General features: G+C 35.4%; 1 protein-coding gene across 1 annotated transcript; it reads right to left on the reverse strand.

The window, feature by feature from the left end:
* Positions 1 to 46: 46 nt before the first annotated feature.
* On the reverse strand, positions 47 to 23,763 carry dsf (nuclear receptor dissatisfaction). Its single transcript, XM_073082738.1, has 10 exons — positions 23,643 to 23,763; positions 22,336 to 22,497; positions 6,239 to 6,396; positions 5,567 to 5,740; positions 4,460 to 4,570; positions 3,094 to 3,333; positions 2,669 to 2,750; positions 2,286 to 2,391; positions 1,818 to 2,073; positions 47 to 371 (listed from the first exon to the last, which is right to left on the reverse strand). Exons 1-9 carry the CDS (start codon positions 23,761 to 23,763, stop codon positions 1,875 to 1,877), a joined length of 1,353 nt encoding a protein of 450 aa, XP_072938839.1. The 3' UTR covers positions 47 to 371; positions 1,818 to 1,874.
* Between the last annotated feature and the right edge of the window lie 510 nt (positions 23,764 to 24,273).

Below are 24,273 nucleotides of genomic sequence, written 5' to 3' on the forward strand. Positions count from 1 at the left end.
TTCATTTTAAATAAAACAACCATTCCAGTAATATCACCATAATTAACCAATTAATGATATTATTTTATTAGTGTATCTTTACAATGCACTTTACATACTTCTGAATATAATATTGAACAACACTTGTAAATGATATTTTTTGATATAGCTTATCATCTATATATAAATAATATCTAACAATTAATATTACAACTTTACATTTTTTGATATCTTGACTAGAACATGATACTTTTTTGAGAGAAAAATCAAGTCATTGTCTCCTTGACTAGAATGCAGATAAAATCCGCTTGATATGTACAATATTGATATTACACTACCGCACACTGCTTCCGACATTTAGACAACATTTAATTTTTAATAACAATAAGTGACTAGATAGTACAGGATCCCTAGTATAGTTTTCATCATTTATTAATAACAAGCTGATTTTTCGTGAGTAGCTTCGTTTCGACAAGACGCCCAACATTTTTCCTTACAACAATGTTGGTAAATGGTAGCTTGATGGGGCAGCAAGGATAAAATATGTTGACCGGACGAATTCTAAAAATTTATTACTAACCAAATTTTTCTTTGTTAATTATCAAGATAATTATTTAAATAACGTGAAAAAATATTTGTCCTACAAAATATAAGGTTTTTATTAAGGCGTCCCCCCTCTCCAACATGTATCATAAACAAGGTCATGAAAAATAATTACTAACCAGCTGATTTTTTTTTTATTGGCTGTCTACCATTTACATAGTCTACCATGCACATTGTCCTACAAATTACATGGTATGTCATCTCGGACCTACACTTAAAAGTTGTAGTACTAATACTTAATGTAAAAATAATTAGTATCAAGCTGAGTGTTCCAGAATAGCTTCGTTTCAATGAGACGCCCAACAAATTCTCGTACGAAAGTTCTCGATTGTGGTTTATAACTAAAATAATAGGGATGAAATATGTTGATTTGACGAATCAAAAAAAAATATTACTAACCGATTTTTTTTTATTAATTATCGAGACAATTATCTAAATAACGTGAAAAAATATTTGTCCTACAAAATATAAGGTTTTTTTTAAGGCGTCCCCCGTCTCCAACATGTATCATAAACAAGGTCATGAAAAATAATTACTAACCAGCTGATTTTTTTTTATTAGCTGTCTAACATTTACACAGCTTACTACCCACATTGTCCTACAAATTGCGAAGTACGTTATTCCAGTCCGCCAGTTTTATAGTTTATTTATATTATATTATAGTTAAATTACAAATCTTGTAGGATTAATAAAAGTTACCCTTTTTTTTGTAGGACATTGTTTTATTTAGATAAAAATTATATTATCCTATCACGTGATACCTTTGTCCTACAGTTACTAATAAAAAAAATAATCCTGCGGAATTAACATCTTTTCAGCGTAGGTCCGAGATGACATACCATGCAATTTGTAGGACAATGTGCATGGTAGACTATGTAAATGGTAGACAGCCAATAAAAAAAAAATCAGCTGGTTAGTAATTATTTTTCATGACCTTGTTTATGATACATGTTGGAGAGGGGGGACGCCTTAATAAAAACCTTATATTTTGTAGGACAAATATTTTTTCACGTTATTTAAATAATTATCTTGATAATTAACAAAGAAAAATTTGGTTAGTAATAAATTTTTAGAATTCGTCCGGTCAACATATTTTATCCTTGCTGCCCCATCAAGCTACCATTTACCAACATTGCTGTAAGGAAAAATGTTGGGCGTCTTGTCGAAACGAAGCTACTCACGAAAAATCAGCTTGTTATTAATAAATGATGAAAACTATACTAGGGATCCTGTACCAAGAATAGCAGCTCATTTGAAATGGTATACAATATTTACATCAACATGAAATCCCATTAAGGGGAGTTACAATGGTCAGCAGAAGGGGCTAATGGCGGCTGGAATGCCGGGATGGGTGCGGGTTGCATTCTGTACATGTCATGGAGCAAGGTAGCAACAGATACGTCGCCCACGGTGTCCCGGAAAAGCAAGAGTTCTATGGAGCGAGCGCGCACTGCGCGTAAAGATGGGAGCAACAGGAGTAGACGCCCGAACCTGAAAGTAACAAGCATAACATTTGCAAATTACCATGCAACCACTAAGTACATTTTTAAGTATACATAATCACATACATCCCATAATACATACTTATAACTAACTATGAAAACATATGACGCTGCTCCAAATTTGACCATGCATTTATGTAAGACCTAAACCCGTTATCGTCGTCAATTTTAGAAATATTCACATACTATAATAGTAGATACCTTGTGGGCTGGCGTGTGTAACGAGTCCGGACGTAGTCTGCCAAAATACATTGCGCCTGATCCTGTAGCATCTCCACCGGTTGCGTTTCGCAAAGTCCAGGTGTATCTGTGATTAAAATTTTTAATTTATTTATTTATTTAAGTGGTTTACTTATTTATATTTTACTATCCAAATTTTTGACCGTATTTTGAACCAATGAAAAAATGGTGTTAATCAAATAGACTGGCAGAGCCATAGGGCTCTGTTATTATTACCTACCTGGAAAATAATCTTATTAGCTAAATATTTTTTGTAAAAGTAGTCGACGATGGAATTGATAGAAGACTTCATAAAGTAGGTAAATAGATCAGACTTAAAGAACATTTAGCTATTAGGTACATACCTGGCGAAAACAGAACAATAGCTTTCATACACCCACACTCGCTCCCGTCGGGAGCTATTTGGCGAAATCGGCACAGGATCTCCTACAAAATAAAAGTCAAATTAGGCCATAATATTGGGCCGGGATTAGTGCTGAATGTTGGGCTTGAGGAAGCCGGAAAAAAACGATAGTGTCTAAACAACTGAATCATCGTAAGAAAAATAGGTTTTTACGGCAATATCTAAAAATATTCAATCACCTTCCAGCATCTTTGTTTACCTAACCGAATGTGTATATGCTAGGACTGATTATGAACTATAACCTTCGATCACTAATAAGAACTTAGTTCTTATTAGTGATCGAAGATTATAACTAACAACTACCTGCTTGTAAACTAATACCTACGTATATATTTACCCTCACCTATTAAATGAATAGATATCTACCTGTAAAGCATTTAGTTCCAAATCGGCTAAAGGATCTGGGGGCAGCCTTGTCCTGGCCGCAGGCGCTGCCAGCAATGGCCCCAAGTCCCAGGGCGCTGACCACTGCGCCAGGTGTAAGAGGAAGAGGTCCTTCCACGCCGCACGCAGCAGCACTAGCTGGTCTGATGGAGCGAGCGCTTGGAACGGAGCCAAGCATCGTACCCAGCGCACCGCCATGAACAGGAGACGGGCGCTTGTTTCCTAATAAGAAATGTTTGTCCTTGACTTATTGTATTATAAGTATTTTGGAGAATAAATGGAATATACTTCCTCCGTAGAGGTAGATCATACAACACAATGCTTTCATTAAAATTTATCTTTTTTAGATTTTATATTTTTGATGATTTTCAGTACGTTAAGAACCTACCTATCCACTTAGGTACCTACCATTAAAAACGTACCAATTTGTTTCGTACGTTAAAGTAAAGTATCTATGCAATATCTTGACTCTACCTCCTTAATTTCTACCTGTTCGTATCGCGACTCTTGTATTCCAGACGTTTATTAAGCTACGCTTAAACTTTATTTTCTACAAGAAGAACCTATTTAAAGAACTTTTGAATTTTAAAGTCATGAAAATTTGTCAATGCAATAACATTTTTAAGACTGTAAAACACCGTAGTTATATTTCTTATTGCGGAAGGTTTATTTACAATATATTTTGGATGCTAGAGCGAAGGCGTTATAAGTAGATAGGTATTTAATAGGTACCTACTACGTAGCTTCTAACCACGTACTGATACATAACAGTAGAACATAGAAACACGTGTAGGCGTGTAACAACATCGTTCGAAGTGCGTTGTGGGTAATGGGCGGGGTAAGTCAAGTTAAGGCGAAAAGTCACCCCTCGGCCACCCAATCGCGAGTCCGCGCCCGCCCTACAGTCAAAAAGGCACCTACCAATGTCAACGCACATCCCCTTACAAGTTGACTTTTGTTATTGTTATGTTTCAGTTTCGCGTTTGAAGTCAACGGAACTTTTTATACACAACCACTGATTGGTGCCAAAAATTTTGACGGTATTTCGATTTATCCTTAAAACTTAACAACGTAGAGCTGTAAATTAGTAGAGTACTAGTAAAATATCAAAATCTTTAAACTTTCTTGTGGCTACGGAATGTCAACCCTCTTAAGCCAAGATCGAGATTTAGAACTTATTAATCTTTGTTAAATGCATGCTGAAGATAATAATATCAAAATACAGTCTTTTAGGAGGTAGAGTTCAGTAGAATATCCTTTCCTATCTTTTAACGACTTTAATCGCACTTACGTACTAAAGAAGGTATCTGTAAACGTATCAATCAAAGATCAGTAGGTATGTACTTACTTGCAGCAGTTCCCAAGTTGGAGCAAGTGGAGCACCAAACGCGTTCGACGGTGGACGCAGCAATGTCGGATCTCCTTGCAGTTGCAATTGCTTCGCACTCCACATGAGTTCCTAAAATACAATCACTATACATAAGGGCTTTTTGACGCAAAATGTTGCCCATAAGTGATAAGTGAAACGGTCACTTAAAGTCTAATATCGTCATACTCTAGGTGGGTATAAGTACAATATATTATTATATTGCATCTGTCTATGTATCTACGAATAGGTACCTACTAGCGTTTTAATAATAGCTAAGGCTATATGATTATGTTTGAATGGGATATTCACACTAAACGTTTAAGTAATTAGAATATAATTGAAAAAGTTGAGAGAAATTACCAACTACTTCTTTACATTTATTATTATAGAGCTAAATAATTGTAAATTTAGGTAAATTACATAGACATGTACCTATTAACGCAAATTATCGGTAAATAAATAAGCTTACATACCAGTCCATTTGATATGTTTAATAGCCAGAAAAGGAATTAAAGCAAGTGCCTAAGTAATCGATCGAGTTTTCTTATATTATTGAGTAAGTTTATTTATTATGGTTAGTTACTTTATAAAGGTAGGGAAATTATGGTATCAAATATGTAAAAAAAAAAAAATGTTTAAGTTAAAACTTAAAAAATTCTTATTAGAACATAACTTTTATGACATTCGTGAATTTATGACATTTAATATAAATTAGTTAACGTTTAATATAGTAATAATATATAATGTAATGTTAAATCTTTGTTGAATTAATTGTATTTAATTATATTGAAATTGAATTGTAATATTTGCATGCTATTAAATTAATATAGCTGAATATGATACAAATGTATATATTGTAAGACCTGTAATGACTAATATTCATGGCAAATAAATGATTAAATGATAAATGATAAAGGAATGGTAAATTCATTTTGTTGACTGGTAACGCATTATATTAACTTTCAAATAGTACCTACATTATGCTAATTTTAATTTTCTTATTACGATTGTGTGAGTATCTAGCGCACGTATCTAACATATTTTTATTAGTGTGTATCGATTAGCAAATTGTAAAGAGCAACAAACCTGGCATTTATCACTGGACATAATCATGTGTAACAGCCCGGGCGGTGGTGGCGGGATGAAGGTGTCTGTGATGAGCGGCAACGGGCTGACGGCACCCGCGCCCCCCGCGCCGCTGGAGCCGGCCGACGACGTCGCGCTCAGGGGCGCTGGCTCCGTTATACCGGTGATGCTGAACTGTTTCACCCAACAAGTATAAAGTTATTTGACTATATTCAAAAGATTTCGAAGGTGGAAGAACCCTTTGTGATTTGACTCCGGCGGCACCACCGCCACACCTATATCTGCCTCCTAACAGCAGTATTAAACGCTGCTGTGTTCTGGTTTGAAGGGTATGGTAATATTCCTATCTGGGGTTGATTACAGATATCCATGGGCGGCAGTAGCCACTTACCATCAGGTGGACGGCATGATCGTCTGCTACTTCTATATTATATAAAGGATATAACAATCAAAAATTGCGGTCATCACAAAACCATACATGTCAGATCTTTTAAACAAACTAGTACTCAAACGTATCTATGTGAAGTTCACCAACTCGATCTTTGCTAAATGGTTGAATACGGCCTAATCGTTCTCATTCTGAGAGGAGACTCGTGTCCAGAATATGGCAGTTATAGGTTGATGACTACAAGAGAGGCATAACTAACTAAGGTAAATAAAATAAAGACTTACCTGAAAGTTGAACGGTTGCGGCAGGGAAGTGTACGGTGACGGTGGAGACAACTTCAATGGATGTGGTTTGTGGGCGTGCGCAAGAGATGGCGGCGGCAGGGAGCCCAACGGGCCCGTGTGAAGCTTCGGCTTTCGAGGACCTCGCTCGTGCTGCACCGCTGGTATTGGAAAAATAATTGTAACGATTGATGTTCGGAGCCGTAGTATCTGACTGATATAGTGATCTGCCTAACTAAAGATCTTCTGTTAAATACCTATTTGAGATCAATTTATATGGATATTAATGTATAACTCTGTAATTGTTTTTTTGTGTACCTAGGTACACGTAGAGATACGTACACCACTCATAACATACGGAGACATAATTCAGAAAGCAGTTATTATTTCTACAAACCTTTTGGAATTGATGGATAGACGAATGTAACAGACTAACTAAAAGATGTAACCTATTAAGGGAAATTTTAAAGTAAGGTTACAAACAAATGAGTTTATTTTAATCCTGGCCAAGTAATTCCTAATTTTCTTGCAAACATAGAACTTGACACAAATAGACATATTGCGATCGTACGGAACACAGTAGGCGAGTCAGAATTGCATTTGGCGATTTTTACATGTGCTTCGCGATACAAAACCTTCCGTTCGAGCGTAGCTTCACGTTACACGTGGATTATAGAGCCATGAACCGCTTATTGCTACCGATCGCCGGTAAGCCGGGATCAATCCGTTGAGGCTCTAACCTGTATTCAACGAATATACCTAACTACTGGTAAATACTTATACACGTATTGTGTAATACTTTAAAAATATTAAACCGCTGTTAACATTACACTGATATGTTTTATTGCTACGGAGTACGGATACCTGGAAATAAGGATTTACCTATGTAGGTAGCTACTGCACAGACTTTCTTTTTTTAACGTTATTTATCTGTTTATTTTTACGTGTGTAAAATAGTTATTGTTTAATTCGCTGAAAGAGTTTTCTGGGACCTGCATAGATGCATTATACCTAGATTATGGAGCGGCACCGCTTATAGCTAAAGCGGTCTCCAATCAAGTCATCAGAAGATGACCTTACTAATTGCAACCTGCCTAATAAAAAAACTTAATTAAAAAATATATATTTTTAGGTACCTACATATTATACACGAATATAAAAACAAAAATGGCTAACTGCTGCTAATCTTTGATTAACCAAGATCGACGCATCGATACTGTTGCACACATAACAAAAACCGTTAATTTTCTTTTATTTCGTTGTCCAAAAGTTTCCCCGGGCGTGCGTAGCTTTACGCTATACAGCGGGATTATAGAGCCGAGAACCGCTTATTGCTACCGATCCCCGGTAAGCAGGGATCAACTCATCGACGCTGTAACCTGCATTTAACGGGTTGTATACTTATATGCGCGTAGACAAATACATCGATAAAATTAAGAGATATACCTACATTCATTGGCTTTAATAAGGTGTTTCGTAATGTTACCTTTAGTTGCATATACATCCACTTTTAAAAAGTTATTATCATATTATAGTTAGGGATTAAAATAGATACAAAGTAGACATAGGTTACTACATACGGATAGATTACGTACCTACGAAGCTTTTTAGGTGCCATCAAATTAAGAGTAACTAATATGTTGCGTTATTAAGCTGTAAAATGTAGCTTTAAAATAGATATATAACGTACATGTGACAATAAACGTAAATTGATGTGACAATACAATAAAAATACCTACTTAATTTTGTTTTATATTGTTATTAACAAAGTACCTACATATTATACACGAATATAAAACCAAAAAAGGCTGACTGCTGCTAATCTTTGATTAACCAAGATCGACGCATCGATACTGTTGCACACATAACAAAAAAAGCTGTAATTTTCTTTTATTTCGCTGTTCAAAAGTTTCCCCGGGCGTGCGTAGCTTTACGCTATACAGCGGGATTATAGAGCCGAGAACCGCTTATTGCTACCGATCCCCGGTAAGCCGGGATCAACTCATCGACGCTGTAACCTGCATTTAACGGGTTGTATACTTACATGCGTGTAGACAAATACATCGATAAAATTAACAGATACCTATACCTACATTATTGGATCTAGTAACGTTTTTCGTTGGATGTTATCGTTAGTTGCACCTTTAACCACTTTTAAAAAGTTATTATGCGGAGTGCTAAAAGCCTATTATTAATATTTTAAAACTTATTATAGTTAGGGAAAAAAGATAGAAATGATAGGTTAGGTAATATGTAAGGATAGGTTCCCTACCTACGAACGTAGGTACCGTCAAATTAAGAATAACTAATACCTAGCATTATTAAGCTGTAAAGTGTAACTTTGAAATGTGTAGTTACATGTGTCATTAAACATAAATATTTTTAAAACTACTTACTAACTCTTTTATCGTTCTATTTCTTTGATACCTTCAGACTATATTTTATGGTTTATATGAAATGAAATGAAATGAAATATATTTATTTTGTATAGACCAACGGCCGCACTTACAAATTGTCAGTTACAATATTTTCTTAAACTAGGTACTACCGGATCGGAACGCGACCTCTGCTGAGAAGATCCGTTATATACAGTAAACATTCGAGGCCCGGATACCTCAGTTAGCAATATCTATTTGCGATTATTCGATAACAATAGGGGCCTAGTAGACCGTCTACTTCTATCAGCAGCGATTTGTATTTAGGCGATTCCATCGATGTTCTAGCGATGACGTAGCGATCCTGTGAATCGGTCAAATCGTTGATCGCCGATAGGCACTAAAAGTACATTATCAATTGTGTTAAAAATTGATTTTCTTCATAAATTCAATTGTCCCTATTTTGCGATTATCCGCATGCGTTACTACGATAATTAGTTCGGTTAATAGAGTCTCTGCTATCCATAAATCTTTAAATAATACTTATATTGTATTCGAAACATGCATTTCTTTTACAATAAACTTTAATTTCAAATACCAAAACGAACAGAATATCGAAATACAGAGCGCGCAAAAATGAAAGCTTCTTGGTAAGAGCGGCAATATGCAGCAATAATGACGTCACGCAATCAGCTTACCGCGGTGCATGGGAATGCGGCCATTGTGCCCGCACATGTCGCGCGCACACGCCCGTTCCCGCGCCCGCGATCTGAGGCTTAGCGACGTGAATAGCGCCGGACGCTGCGTTAGCAGCTTAAATGCATTACTAAAGGGTAGGGCTTTGAACCTAGCGAGTATTTCGTGTAATTTAGAATTTGAAGTTTGCTTTCACGGTGTTACAGGTTTACGTACTCGCTTAGTCTAAAATAATGTATGGAACATAAATGTTTCGAAACAAAATTATGAAAATTATTTCAGTTTTCAATGGAATTGCATTTTATAATACGTTATATTGAATAAAGCTCGTTAAGTGTTCAGTAACTTCTTCTCCATAACAAAACCTTGCGCAGTGCTGACTGATGTATTTAATTGATGTTCTGTAAAATAATTCTGTAAAGAATCTACTTTCAATAAAATATTTTCGTTTTAAACTAGATAATTTAAATACACTGTTACTGTGGCAATGTAAAAATAAGTACCTACTTAGTTATATTTTGTTGTTAAAAGTTTATTATGGTACAAACATCGAATTTTTAAGTTAGGGATTTCAATTAATTTCTACCTACGGTACTTTTTTCTCTACTGTCCTTTGACAAAATCTTTGCGCTTGTCTCTGCATAAACGCAAAGTAACTTTAAAAAAAAGTAAAATAAAAATCTTATTAAAAATTTAAATTGTATCAACTATAAATATTAGATAAGTGCTTAAGTTTCCCCGTCCTGTATATCAAATGGAATCAATTGAAGCATCATGTTAACCTTTTGTTTATGGGGCGCGTGTAATCCCAAATAGAACACGTGCTTTTTTCTCGGCCTCGCCTTTGCCCTTGCTAAAACTGTTATTATTTTCAAAAATACTGTATAGTCGAACTCTCTAGGGTCCATTTTTGTGTGTCTTTGCGATCAGAGGGGCGATTAAGCCAAGGGGTTTAGTTCCAGTGTAACGCGGATAAGCGAGATTTTAATTACATGTAGGTGAATTGAAAAAAGTTTTTGTTGACCGCGTTCCTCAGTAAATTACTTTATTATTTTCTGTTTATTGTGTTTTTATTTCATTATCATCTGCATCATCATTATTGTCCTTTATCGACTCATTGGTGGTCTTGGGTATGAGGTTAGGTTAGCCACCACACTGTCTAAGTGCGGATTGTGGACTTGACATATTCGAAGTTGTAGCTTTCCTGACGATATTCTCCATCACCGTTAATGTGAGTTAGAAAGTGGTAGAATTCGTGTTATCGTCGTGAAGTTCAATAGACTCAGTGAGTTATCAGTACCTATTCTCACAGTATTTCCAAAGTTGTTCCAAGCTAATGGGTAGGAATTCGCAAAAAAAATTAAAACGATAAAAAAAACCCTCTTGTATTCAATTCGATATCTATAAACAACGTTTATAACTTAATCCAAAACGACGTAAGAACCGATTTTAATAGGAAAGAGTCGTATATTCAAGTTGCAGTCGTTTAAGCCTCTTTAAAAGGCGCTCACTGAATCACATTTGAAGCGTTTAAAAGGGAGATTTAACTTCAAACATCTATCAGCTTGGAGCCCCGCTCTAACGAATTGAAAGCAAACAAAGGTTATTTTTAAAAGAGCTACAGCAGCAAAAACCACAGTCACCTGTTATATTTAGCCTTGAGCTACACATGTGGTTCGATGACAATGTTTACGTTGACCGGTCCAATTTGTTAACGGAAAAAAAATAAAAGTAGGTACGTTTCCCGTAAATAAAATGCCGCCAACTTTTTTTATTATATAGAAGTAGCTGATGAGCATGCAGTTCACCTGATGGTAATTGGTTACTGCCGCCCATAGACATTAATCAACCAAGACATTAATCAATCATCATCAACCAACAGAGTATTAGATATTCGTACCTTAAGTCAATCATCATGTGCCGCTATGTCTCTCTTACCATATCGTTTAAACCAGAACACAGCAGTGCTTAACACTGCTGTTAATAGGCAGAAATAGGTGTGACGGTGGTGCCGCCGGAGTCGAACCACAAAGGGTTCTACCACCTTCAGAACTAGAAATATACCTTGACTATCAACTAGATTCGATATACTCGTATTTGAACAATTCGAAGTTAGCTCTATCTGATTTATTTTAACAAGATTAGGTATTAGGTAAGTATTTATAATTTAACAAAGAATAATATAAAGTTGTCTATGGGCTGCAGTGACCACTGCTACGAGTACGGAGGTCAAGGTGCAGTTGCGACTACTGAGAACTAAGTTAGAATATTTCATATCTATACCTATGTGTAATAATTCGTAATGCGTCGGAGTGCCTACGGACAAAAAATGATTTTTCGTAGGACTCATTTCTTATTCAAATTGATAACATTTAAACATCTCTATGTAAGCTTTAGCTTTCCAACTACTTAAAAAGTTACTTCCCTTACCGTATTATACTGATGAATTATAAAAGATAATTCGTTAAATTTTGTTTCCGAAACATTGTTGTAGACCTTTGGTTAGTTAGATATATCGATATTGCAAAGCAAACAGGAACAAGCGAGGAGATAGCCACGACGGGTGGGGTGTGATTAATGACCCAATAATCCGGAGCTCGCTGGCTGCCCGAGGAAGGTTCATGAAGCCGAATTGGTAGACGGTCAGAAGGTTTATCGACCAAATATACACAAGGTATACCTACTCTTACGTAAATAGCTTTGTTCGGTTGGTTGTATTTACTATTTCGATTCTTGATCTCAAGCTAAGAAATGTTTTTAAATTAGACTATCTAGGACTACAGATTATATTTAAAAATGTTAAATTAATATGTAGAGCAAAACATTAGTTTAACGCTCATTTCATCATCATCAACCCATTACTGTCCCACTGCTGGGCACGGGTCTCCTCTCAGAATGAGAAGGATTTGGCCATAGTCCACTGCACTGGCCAAGTGCGTATTGGTAGACTTCACATACCTTTGAGATTTTATTTTATAAATCTCTCAGGTATGCAGTTTTCGTCAAGATATTTTCCTTCACCGTTTTCGCAAGTGATAATTAATTTCTAATACGCACATAATTTCGAAAAATCAGAGGTGCGTGCGTGAGATTTGAACCTCGGACCCCTCTATCGAGAGGCCGAGTTTCTTAACCACAAGGCTATCACTGCTTAAAACGCCCATTTGGATTGAGTGAAACGAAAGTTTAGTATTTTTGTTTTCATTGAGTATTGTTGTTTTGCATCTTTAGCGAAAATAAAAGCCCTACATTAAATACGAGTAGGGACACAAAACTACACATACCTATCTATAGCAGATACTTACATTGAAGTGATGTAGTTATATGTATATGGTAATGTTACTTCTTAAATCACACCCTTTATAAAGTCCGCTGCCTTTGATTACGTAATCAGGTAGAAAAGTTCCTCATTGTTATGGTTAAGACGTCGGATTCGTAATTCAGTGAGCATGACTTGGAAAATATCAATGACTGCTACCACAAAAGGTGGAGCTCGCTTTTATGCCTTACAACGTAACTTCAATAATAATATTTTGTTACGCTTGTTGTAGGCAGGTATTTTATCTATACGGAATATTATATTTAGTAAAAATATGTTTTCGATTCGATTTTAAGGATTGTCTAAACGTCTATTTGAAATTATTTTTATTGTTTTCAGATACCTAAGATAATGTATGGCATCAAATTCCAATTTGTATGTACGTACCTAGTTACCTACCTACATACTTCCAAAAAACGATTTGTTATGACATTATATTTAAATTATAAGCTCATACATTACTATTCATAATGAACATGAAAGAAATATGTCGATATGATATTTTATTTCCTTTTCAGAACGATCATGTTTACTGTTCGATCTGCTATAAAAATTATCACGGCTCCACAGATGCGCATCAAAATCATCGCGTGGAAAATATCCGGTGAGAGAACGACCCCATGTCCCGACATTCGTTCCGACGTTAATTCCAGCCGCATTTGTTCCATTACATTTCCGACACAAAGTAGATACGCGTTTGCCGAATTGACTAGGTGGAAGCGACCAGGCGAACCTAGAAAGAGGGGGACGGGGCGAGAGGAACACCTGAGAGGGACAGGGAGCGACGATCAAAAGTGAGAAAGATGTATTCAGAAGTGAAATAGTCTGCTGGCTGAGCACATCATCATTAACGAGCCAGAGAGGGCGGAGGGCAGCGAAGAGGCAGAGGGGGTGCGTCAGGTGGGCGAGCTCCCACGACTTGGCACACCTGCGTGCGAAATTACTCCTTACCGCTCTCGCTGCGAAAGATCACATTTCCTTAAAGCCTCTAAACCAGGACTACAGACCACGGGAAATATTTTTGAGTGCACGGACATAAATATGAGATATATTCAAGTTTTTACTCACCTTCCGCCCCGTGAACAACAGTTGATTCAAACACGGAAGTTTAAAAACGGAATTTTATTGTACTTATTGTTTTATTTTTATTGAACATGTTAATGTTTATTTTTAAAGATCTTAAAATAAAAGTTGTGAATATCTTACATACGTTACATACATCACAATTTGGATTAGGTTGGTTAGGTAGGATACTATGATTTGCATTTAAATACTTTTCATGGCCCTAGTAAGTACTAGGCAACATGTCTAATTACACAAATTTTATAAAGTTATACATAGAGATAACCTTACCAGCGTAAAATAAATCAATTAACATTAATCAATTAATTAAGTACATGGTGTAACTGGGCGCGTTCTGTTAATTACTTCTGACTCGGCTAACGTTTGCAAGCAAAAAATATCCGCCTACCCACTCTTTTGCTCACAAAATTAAATATGACAATTATTGTTTAACCTCATTTCTCAGTAAGTGATTGTAAATCTTTTTGAGAAATAAAGAATCTTAAACCATAAAATACGAAGAATGAACAGAGCCGTTAATGTTGCGGAAACATCAAAATTTCATTTCTTCAAAAAGTTGACGCGGGAACCGGCAGCGGTTTGTGAGCGGAGCTGTTTCTCAACTGAAGTTTAAGTTCCAAGTGCAGCTCTTTATTCCCTCACTATAAATAACTTTGTTCTGTACAACACCGCCGAGTTTGCCAACTAACTTATTAAGTTGATGCCACCACCGCGATTCATAACGACCGGCTACATAACTGAAGTTTATCCCGATCGTAATAAGTACCTACCTACCGGAATCGACCACGATCCAAAACTACAGGTATTACACCTGTAGTTAATGACTACCTCTTTTTATCCCACTGCTGGGCATGGTCTTTACAACCAGGCGAGGCCTGTAGAGTACACTACATTTTTTGTACTAAATACATTACATATTATAAAAAATGGCCAAATGGGTTGGTAGATGTGAATAAGCTTTCTTTGATTTATCGAATTCTGACACTTGTGCCGTTTACTGGGATAATAGTGAAACGATCATGATTTTAAGGCATATTTTTACGCGTTAAGTTGTTTGTGTCAAACCACCAATGTGTGTTTGTAAGTATATACATTGATCCAACTTACGCCTACTTGTGTTTCACTAAAACAGCAGGATTGTCTGCATAGAAATATTTTTTGTAGAGCTGCCTGCAGGTTAGAAGTTTTACAATTGATGTACACTTCATCATAAAGATGCACGCTTATTCCAAGACTATAAAACTATGAGATTCTAATATTTCATTCGAAATTTATTTTTGTAATTTCAAAATAACTCATGCTTTGACACACAACAATTGATTTCATCAACCAATTTGAAATGCCAGTTGTAAACATTTTTTGTTACAACAAATTAATGAGCTGTAATTTCACACCCAACATTAAAATGAAATTAAATCGGTGATGCTACCGAGGGGTGAGGGTCGTATCACTTTATGTCAAAATATGGGCAATATTTCCGATGTTCGAGGACACCGGTATAGCGGTGAATAAATCACATAATCGGATCGAACCGGAACTGAACCCCGCTTTATTTTGCGTCCGTTTCTATGATAGGTACATTCGTATTATAATACATTGGGAATGTCTTTCTTTATTTGTATGCGTTGATAGGAATACCATATCACATCAACGCACTTATTGAATATGTAAGGAAAGATCTTTTGTGTATCGAAATAAATAGGTATCTAATTTTTGAATGCTTTATGTAAATGTACATTACCACCACCATTCACTTCAAACCAGAATGCAATAGCGCTTAAAACGGCTGCTACAAAATCAAAATATAATGTACATATATTAAAAATATACACAAAAAAAATGTATTAAAAGCTAACCGTTCATACGTAACCACCTGGATAATAACTGCGCTAAGCACAAGCTTAAGTGCTTAGCAATTAATCAATTTACAAAAAATAATAAATTAATTTATTTGTAATTATGGTTTCACAAGCGTGTCTAATATCCCCATAAAGGTACAATGCACCCTCGCGCGCTCCCCTCACGCCGTGGTCAGGAGAGCAATAGGTGTTGAACACGTGTTGGTGATCCTAAACACAACTCAGGAGCTGCGATCTATTCAATTCGCCACGCTACGATGGGCGTGACACGCAATAGTGGTTTTGTGTTGATGAGCAATAAAATTTTGTAAGGGCGCACGATAATCTCCATGAATGCAAACTATAAATAAATGTTGATACTTAAGGTGCTATTGATTGCAAAACATCGATATTTATAGCAACCGACTAATTTAAAGTTATTAAATATCTGGAAATTATACCTTCCTAATACCTATGTTATGTCTTAATACACAGACGGAATGCAAGTTAATATTTTATAAGTTCAAAGGGTAGGTTAACGAAAACAATCGAGATTCTGTTCGCTGAAAAAGGACTACAAAACACATTTACATTCCGGTTCATTACAATTTGAATTTTCTTTTAACAAAAGGACAAAAAGGAACGCACCGGCGAATCCGAATCTTGCGCGCACACCGTTAAATTAAAAATAAATATTGTGAAACGTCAGTATGTTACGAGTGGGCGGTGGAAAATATCAAGTATTTTTGAAAAACGTCGGGATAGCCGATGTCGATTCGCAGGAACGGTGTGGGGTAAGGTGAATCTTTTTGTGAAGTGGAGAGAATTAATTTAACCCGCTGCGGGGTAACACGACGTAGCGTAATTGAAAAGTTTGCCCCTTGTAGGCCGACGAGCACGATGTGACGCGCGGCCTCTACGCGTCTACGCGTCTTGAACATTCGACAATCTGTGCTTATTACCTATACTGTCTTACTTAAAGTTACAAAATATAAGAGTATTGTTGGTAATTATGCAGCTTGGCTACTTTTCCAAAAATCAATGTAATATATTTTTTTAGCATGGGTGGCTTCAATTAGTCACCATTGGTGATATTCCGCCGGGGGAGGCTAACATTTCCTATTGAATTGGTTAGGTTAGGTTGGAACATATAAGACATTATAAAACTAAGCGAGCAGGGCGCGGAAGCGCCCTGCGAGCGGATGGGTTCAATCCAGCCCTTACCTTTATTCATGATCACGTTTATACAATTTTATATTATATTCATATAGAATTTAGTGTCATCACTAAAAATGGTGAATAAAAGGTAATTATGCAATGTTAGCCTCCCCCGATGGAAGATTGTCCATTGATGATAATCAGTGGTGACTAATTGAAGCCACCCATGCTAAAAAAATTATTGTATTGATTTTCGGAAAAGTAGCCAAACTGTATAATTACCGTATTGTTGTTATAAACGCGACTTATTTAAGTCATATCATTATAAAATTACTGGGAACAAAATGTATACACATTTATAACTTTCTATATTACGGTAAAGGACCGCAGGGCAGATTCGCGCGTTGTATTGACGCCAACATCATTGGCAAAGTGGTTAATGGTTAATAATTCATCCGAGGATTCGGCACGCTTTAATCACGTTCAAGTTGACGCTGTTTTATTAAAAGTAGACAGATAAATAAACTAACTTATTAAGTGTCCGTCGGGAATTCAAAATGACTAAGCTTATATAAATTTCAAGAAAACAAAACAATACCTATATCTGAGTAATAAAGCTAATAAATCTATGTTTTAATGAAAACCAAACAGTATCTTGTTTAAATTCCATTAAGTTCTATAAAAATGCAAAATGTTTTTGTAATACAAAAATTTATTAGTTAAAAGTGTCTATCCCGAAGTCTATTGTTGTTGTTATAGAGCCTTTTTATGTAAGCTAGATAAATAGGTATGCTGTACCCAGTCGTAAACTGAAAATTAGTTTTTGACGAAGAAAAGGTCATGATCCTTCACTCGAAAAACATTACCTTCCGCAGTTGGGTAAAAATCTAAGTCTATGATCGAGTTTTGAGTAAAATATTGAACTGAGTTATGGTTTTACTTTTGTATTTCTTATTGGAGGTTTGTAAGAGAACTAGAAAAAAAGCGAATTTTAATTTATTGTGAAATCCAACAGCCAACCACGATTAAAGTGCTGTAATGTTTCGCTATCAGTAGGTAATGATGTAAAATGAAATAAAATATTACTACACTTTAATTTTAATAGACCCGTGCCGTTTCTATGAAGTACATTAACTAGAATTCGACCTTTTCTTTACCCTTATGTATACAAAAGCAAAATAGACTTTTCAATGTGAAAACCAATACTGTTAAAGTAAGTTAAAAGAAGATTGTGAATAATTTATGTCCAATTCTTAAAAGGCGACTGATTAACTTCGATGAAGTAGAGATCTTCAAGAAAGGAGCTTATTGATATCGACCCTTTAACTTTTTCCAAGAATATTAAGAAGTATGAACAACTTCGGAAAAGCAAAAGCCTAGCCCGCTCTCAGCGTCATCGATTTTAAATTAATTTTATGAAGTTAAATTGGGGATTACGTTTATTTGGTCGTGCCAAATGGCAAACTTAACGACAGAGCTGTTTGTTTTTAATGTGCCTGAATAAATTTGCTTGTAAATTACAAAAAAGGTTTATACATTTTAACCCAGTTTCAATATAAGTGTAACGTTGTTTATTGTGTATTAGTTACGTACTATATACCTACCTATATGGAAGACATTTATGCTACTGCTTTTATGGTGAATTGTAATATTTAAAATAACTAACCCTTACGTACATAAGTAATAATATTGAGGAAGTAAGACTACTTAATTAATTATTCAAATAATGTCTAGCGCAATAATAGCGTCTTCGAACTTTAGGTATAATTTTTCTTTAAACTGACTCAATCTGATTATAAATACTCAAGAGTAAAAGACATGAGGATACGGGCCTACGTGGATTCTTTGATGAAAGTCTAATTTCTTGTTTACACCCCAACATCGGCTACGTTAATGCCATTAGTCACTTTAATTATATTTGAAACTGTTCCTTTTTATATGGTGTTGTATGAAAATATAATATCGAGAGAAATAACTGTAATGAAATTGGTCATAAAATGTTATGATGAAAACATGACCCATTTTTGTTTTATACTTGTCGTCATTTGGGCCTGATTAATCCTTAGGCTAATTAGGCTGCAGCCTAAGGCGCGAGGATCTGGGCGTCGAAATTGTGTCTTCGACACTTTTAATTTCATGCTAGTAAACAAAGTCAAATCTAATATATTACTTTTGAAGTCTATCGTAACGGTGGGGACGCGTCTTCATAATTAGCCTAGGGCGGTCAGAACTCTTGATCCGTCGTCATTAACCCATTACTGTCCCACTGCTTGGCAAGGACCTTCCCTCAGAATGAGAAGGATTAGACCACAGTACACCGCGCTGGCCAAGTTTTTTAAGAAAACCTTTTAGAACTTTTTTAAGATGTCTTAGGTATGTTAGTTCTCTCCTTCCTCATGATATTTTCCTTCACCGTTAAAGCAAGTGATAAATTTATAATACCTGCCTGGCATTCATACATACATCCTACGGCCAGTAGGTACCATGCGGTCTCTGTTGACTCTCACTAGCTCTGATCGTGCCTTGTTTGTTCTACTATATTGGAGTTAGCTGATTGGCTCCCTGTTTGATATTCAAATATAATGGCACTTGACGAATTATCAGATACATTATTGTATTTTGTACATATTACTTAAATAGGGTTGACGGGAACATCCTGAAAAGATCAATTTGCATATCTTTTTTTATACTACATAGTTATATCTCAATATTTGTGTTCTTTTTTCTCTAAAATAAAAGAAGAACATTTAATAATTTTAAATGTGTCATTTTTATATTTGACACTGGCACAAAATTTAATACTGACACTTATTAAAAGAAAATATCGTAAAATTAATCTGCAGACTGATTTTCTCCCTTTTTGTCAATAAAACTGGAGGAATGTAATTGTATTAATTGTAACTGCAAAAGTGGTATGTGTTTTTAGTTTTAATGAGAGCACATTTAGTCATGATTAAACAATATTTCTAAACAAGTAAAAATGCGATCGACAAACGTAAAATGTGATTTTACTATATGTGTGTACCTACCGAGCAAAGTGCGACTTAGTAGAATTATAAAGCCTGATTTCCTGAATATTTAAACTGTGGAAATGTGCCATCTTCCCCTTCGCTTTATTTCACGAAATCCTGAGACCCTGTCATTGTTGACTAATGGAATTAATCTATTATTCTACCGTTGCGGCTGGTAAGCGACCTAGTCGAAGTGAAATTGGATGAATTATATATGAACCGGGTTTCAGGATTCAGAATAAGTTCGTAATTGCTCCTTTATACAAATATATACGTATCATAGATTCTAAGTACCTATATTTATTACATATATTATTAACAGGTATGTATTTCACATATTTACCACCTTGTAATACTATTTTATTGTGAATTTGTATTTGCAGAACTATGATTCGTGAGCTGGTTTGTTATAAATATGGACAATGTTTAAGTACTGTCAAAGTGTAATGGTAGCTATAGGTAATAGTTTAATTGAAATTAAACTGTTATTGATCTTTAGATGCTTTGGCATAAAATTATGGAAGATTAAGCGAAAGAGAATTAAAAAAGCAAAATAAGAAATGCAGCATGAATAACTGTATAAAGTATAAAGTAAATGTGACATTCTAAACACTTTTTAGCGATACTTCAATTTATTACATAACTTATCTATTTATTCCAGCATCTTTACCACCGTATTAAATTTGCACATGACCCAAAATAAATCAAGTCTCTCCTAATTCTAATTAAGCAAAATTCCCAAAATAATTGAATATTCATAAAGTCCCATGTCGGTCGCAACTTTGAGAGCTACCTCTCTCCATGTGAGAAAGCCTTGTGTATTATACTATGGGTAGGTTTATATGCTTGTAGATATGTAGGTGTCCTGTCCTTGGCTCAGGGATGTCGTTTTATCAAATAGCGAATTTACCCTTAAGTAACAGATTTTCCGAATGTTCAGGATTATGGTGCACGGAGATAAATCAAGTATTTATGGATTATGGATGAACTTATTTATGGATGGATAGAAATTCCATTATCTTATTTATTTCGCACTGCAAGCTTTAAAAATTATTGATCATAACAGAATATTATAATTACATATTTTTATTTATTATCAATTGCATTCCATTATTATTTTCATTTTAGTTTAAGTGAAAGCTTGTCTTTAAATCTTTTTTAAGTATATAAATTTATTAAATCATCTATTTCTTCTAATTCTGTCGATCCAATGCGCCATTTAACCGTCGCACAACATTTCCGTAATTCGTTACAAAAAATAATATATTATACTTGGTATACTCTTCTTCAAAAAAGTTTAAGCTTTTGTAACCCTTAGCCCTGCGGTGCTCCTGAATTCCCGAGTCTCTGAGCGCTCAGAGCGGCGCGGTTGCGCAGGTGTCAGCTGAACTCGAGTATCACTTTGTGCCACGACCGGATTACCTTTATGTGTTTACTCTCGCCTAATTATACGCCCTCACGGAACTTGCTCGCCGCAGACTCGTACATACCACGTAGCTGTAACTTTGAAGCCGTAAATCCTGCCATGATGGAGTAATTTCGCATTTTTGTCCTGCGAATTCCCTAAATTTTACATTTTTAAGTATATTTTGTCGTAGTATGCGATTGGAGTACTAAGAATTTTGCCTAGTTTTCTATTCTTTCGATCGCATGAGTCATTCTTTGAATATATAGCGCCTAAATTTATCCTTTTGAACAACATATTCATCTTTATACGTGAGATTATAGGTATTATACCCAACACAAAACGGAAATATCATTGAATGAGATACCTAGGATACCGTGATCAATTTATTTCGTATTCAATATATTGGCATACGCAATAAATAAAAGCGACAAAGGCTGACAGAACAACACAATGTGACAATATTGTGTACATCGAGATGCCGTAATGACAGATAGGATCGGGTATTGCGGTGAAAATTGAACTGCCGCCGGCGGACGCTAGTTTTATTTTACTCAATATTTCAGCGAGCGAGCCGGGGACAATACAACCTGCTGTGAATTTGATGGATATACACAAAGCAATCAAACTGTATACCTACAGAAAACTATCCTCTGGCTCTGAATAGGTTCTGCCTTTGTTACGCGTAAATGTTCAACTGAATTTTGTCCGCTGAAATTCGTTATACAGCAGCAATGCGAAACGTAGTACAAATATTTTTGGGACGCCGGCGATTCAGAAATAGTGGTTTACAATTTCAAATCCTTTTCACGGTTTGCAGTTTTCAAACAAAGCTTTAGTTGTCTACCAATAAATATGTAAAACGGTGACAATCGAACAATGTTAACGTTTATGTCTATGTTTCCTAATTTCGTTACAAACATCTTTATTATTTTCTGTTTAGATATGCAAAGAGCAGACTATTTTTCTCTATTCCATGGCTAAAAAGCCTCGTTGAGATTAATTTCTTTATTTTATTAGCTTATGGGCATAAGTTAATGGTTAATTTTTATGTATTGAAAGTAGTAAGAGACAGAGCTTGCGATCCACTTGATAAATAGTTGATATAGTTACTCGATTCTGTATTATTTCTATATCTAACTTAAACACATCTTAAGACTGTTGCTCACCCCTGTTATGAGACAGAAATAGGCATGTAGTTAGAGGATCACTCACCATCTTTATTCATGTTGGCTTGAAAGCACTTGGCGAGCCTGCAGGCCCGGCACTGGTTGCGGTGCGTCTTGTCGACCGGACAGCGCCCCTTCATCTCGCCCCCCGCCTTGCATGTGTACACTCGGTTCCTGTGTATCGATCGCTTGAAGAACCCCGAACAACCTGGATAATAAAGTATACAAAGTCATATTAAAAGCGCGTCCGAAATTACATAAATCAAGCCGTAAAGACCGTGTAACTGGATAAGCTTCTATTACTGACTTTCTTGATATACGATCATGGAGCGTGTAAAATTTGGTAGATCTTGCAGTCTAAATAGTCAATAGACACGTAAGTCTATTATTTCAAAGTAAGATACTGTAATTTTATATGTAGGTAACGCTTTCTACATTAATAGCTCAGGTTAATACAGATATTTTAGAGTGTCCTATTCTGAATTAGGCAGATGTACTCCGCGTGAAACTACTAGTCCGCTCTAAATAAAGAAATGAATAACGTCGCCTTAGCAAATTGTATGACTACACCAGCTGGCGATCTATAACTGTAGAGACGGCTAAACGGGGTCTTACATACAGGTAGCCCATAAAGAGTGTCGTAAGCTACTTAAGCTTATAAAACTGTGTACTGGACTACCGTGATATGAACTTAAAAATATAGTAAAGAATCCATGCTTTGATTATTTCTATGCTGTAACTAAAATCCATATACCAGCTTAAAGTATTTTGCTCTTAAGTGTGCCTGTGTGAGTGACATTTTAATTCTTTTATCAGTCAAGGACTGACAATAAATAAATAGTGGTAGTTTATTTTACCCTTATTTCCAAAAGTATGATAAATGATTCAATTTTACTATTCTTAATCTCATTTTGAATTAATGAAAGGTGCTCATGGTCTCATTATTTGACTATTATATTACGCTCGTCAATGCTTAATATGAGAGGAGGGTTACGGATATGAATTTTCTAGACCTGGATACGGATTTATAAAAAAATATAGGTTTTAGACGGATTTTCAGTTATGGATATATTTTTTTATGGAATATACTTAAAAGTAAAGAATATACATAAAGGTACCACATAGATGTTATTTGTAAAGGAACTGTACACCATTGAGACTTGATTGAGCAAAACCTTTTCATGGTGTCTCATTTAGTCTCCATCCCTATTAGCAATGATTCAAAAGTTTTCTACCGGATTTCGTTACCGTGTTGGATATATTTTTGTTTCGCATATTCCATAGTTTTGGTTACAGTTCGGAGTCAAATAACATCCCCGCTTAACACTACAACATAAAAGTAGTAAAACTTACCATCACAGCTGTAGATGCCGTAATGTTTCCCGGAGCTCCTGTCGCCGCACACATTGCAGGGGATGTCGAGCAAGCGATCCCCTAAAAATAACAAATACATGTTATTATCAAAGAACAACATTTTGTATTTGACTAATTGCTTTTTTGCTTTTGCTTTTGCTCGTAAAAATAACTACGCACGTATATACTTTAATATATTGTATAGTCCCCGTAAAACTACTAGTCCGCTCTGAATATAGAAATGAATCGCGACGCCATAGTAAATTTTATGTCTACGCCTGCTCGGAACAACTTCAGAGCGGACCAGCAGTTTGGCACAGAGTATAACAGTGTTTAATGAGCTACTCATAAGTCATTAAAACGTTTGTCAGTGATAATGACTTATATTGCATGGAAAACCACTAGGAAAAACTTATACCTACACAGTTTTATTGCATCCCTGAAATCAATTAATGTCAGTGGTATAAGTTTTAAACGGATTTTTAAAATCTTTCTTTCCGTATTATATTGATGATTATAGTGAAGAACAGGGAAAAATAATGGTTTCACCAAGAGATAAAAACTATAGAATATAATGACTGATTAGTGCTGCTCAAAAAAAGTGATATTATTGATGATTCTCATAATCATT

The sequence above is a fragment of the Epargyreus clarus genome, unplaced genomic scaffold (genome assembly GCF_041222505.1).
Source record: "Epargyreus clarus isolate Ecla_fem2 unplaced genomic scaffold, WU_Ecla_fem_2.2 ptg000018l, whole genome shotgun sequence".
NCBI classification, from domain to species: Eukaryota; Metazoa; Arthropoda; class Insecta; order Lepidoptera; family Hesperiidae; genus Epargyreus; species Epargyreus clarus.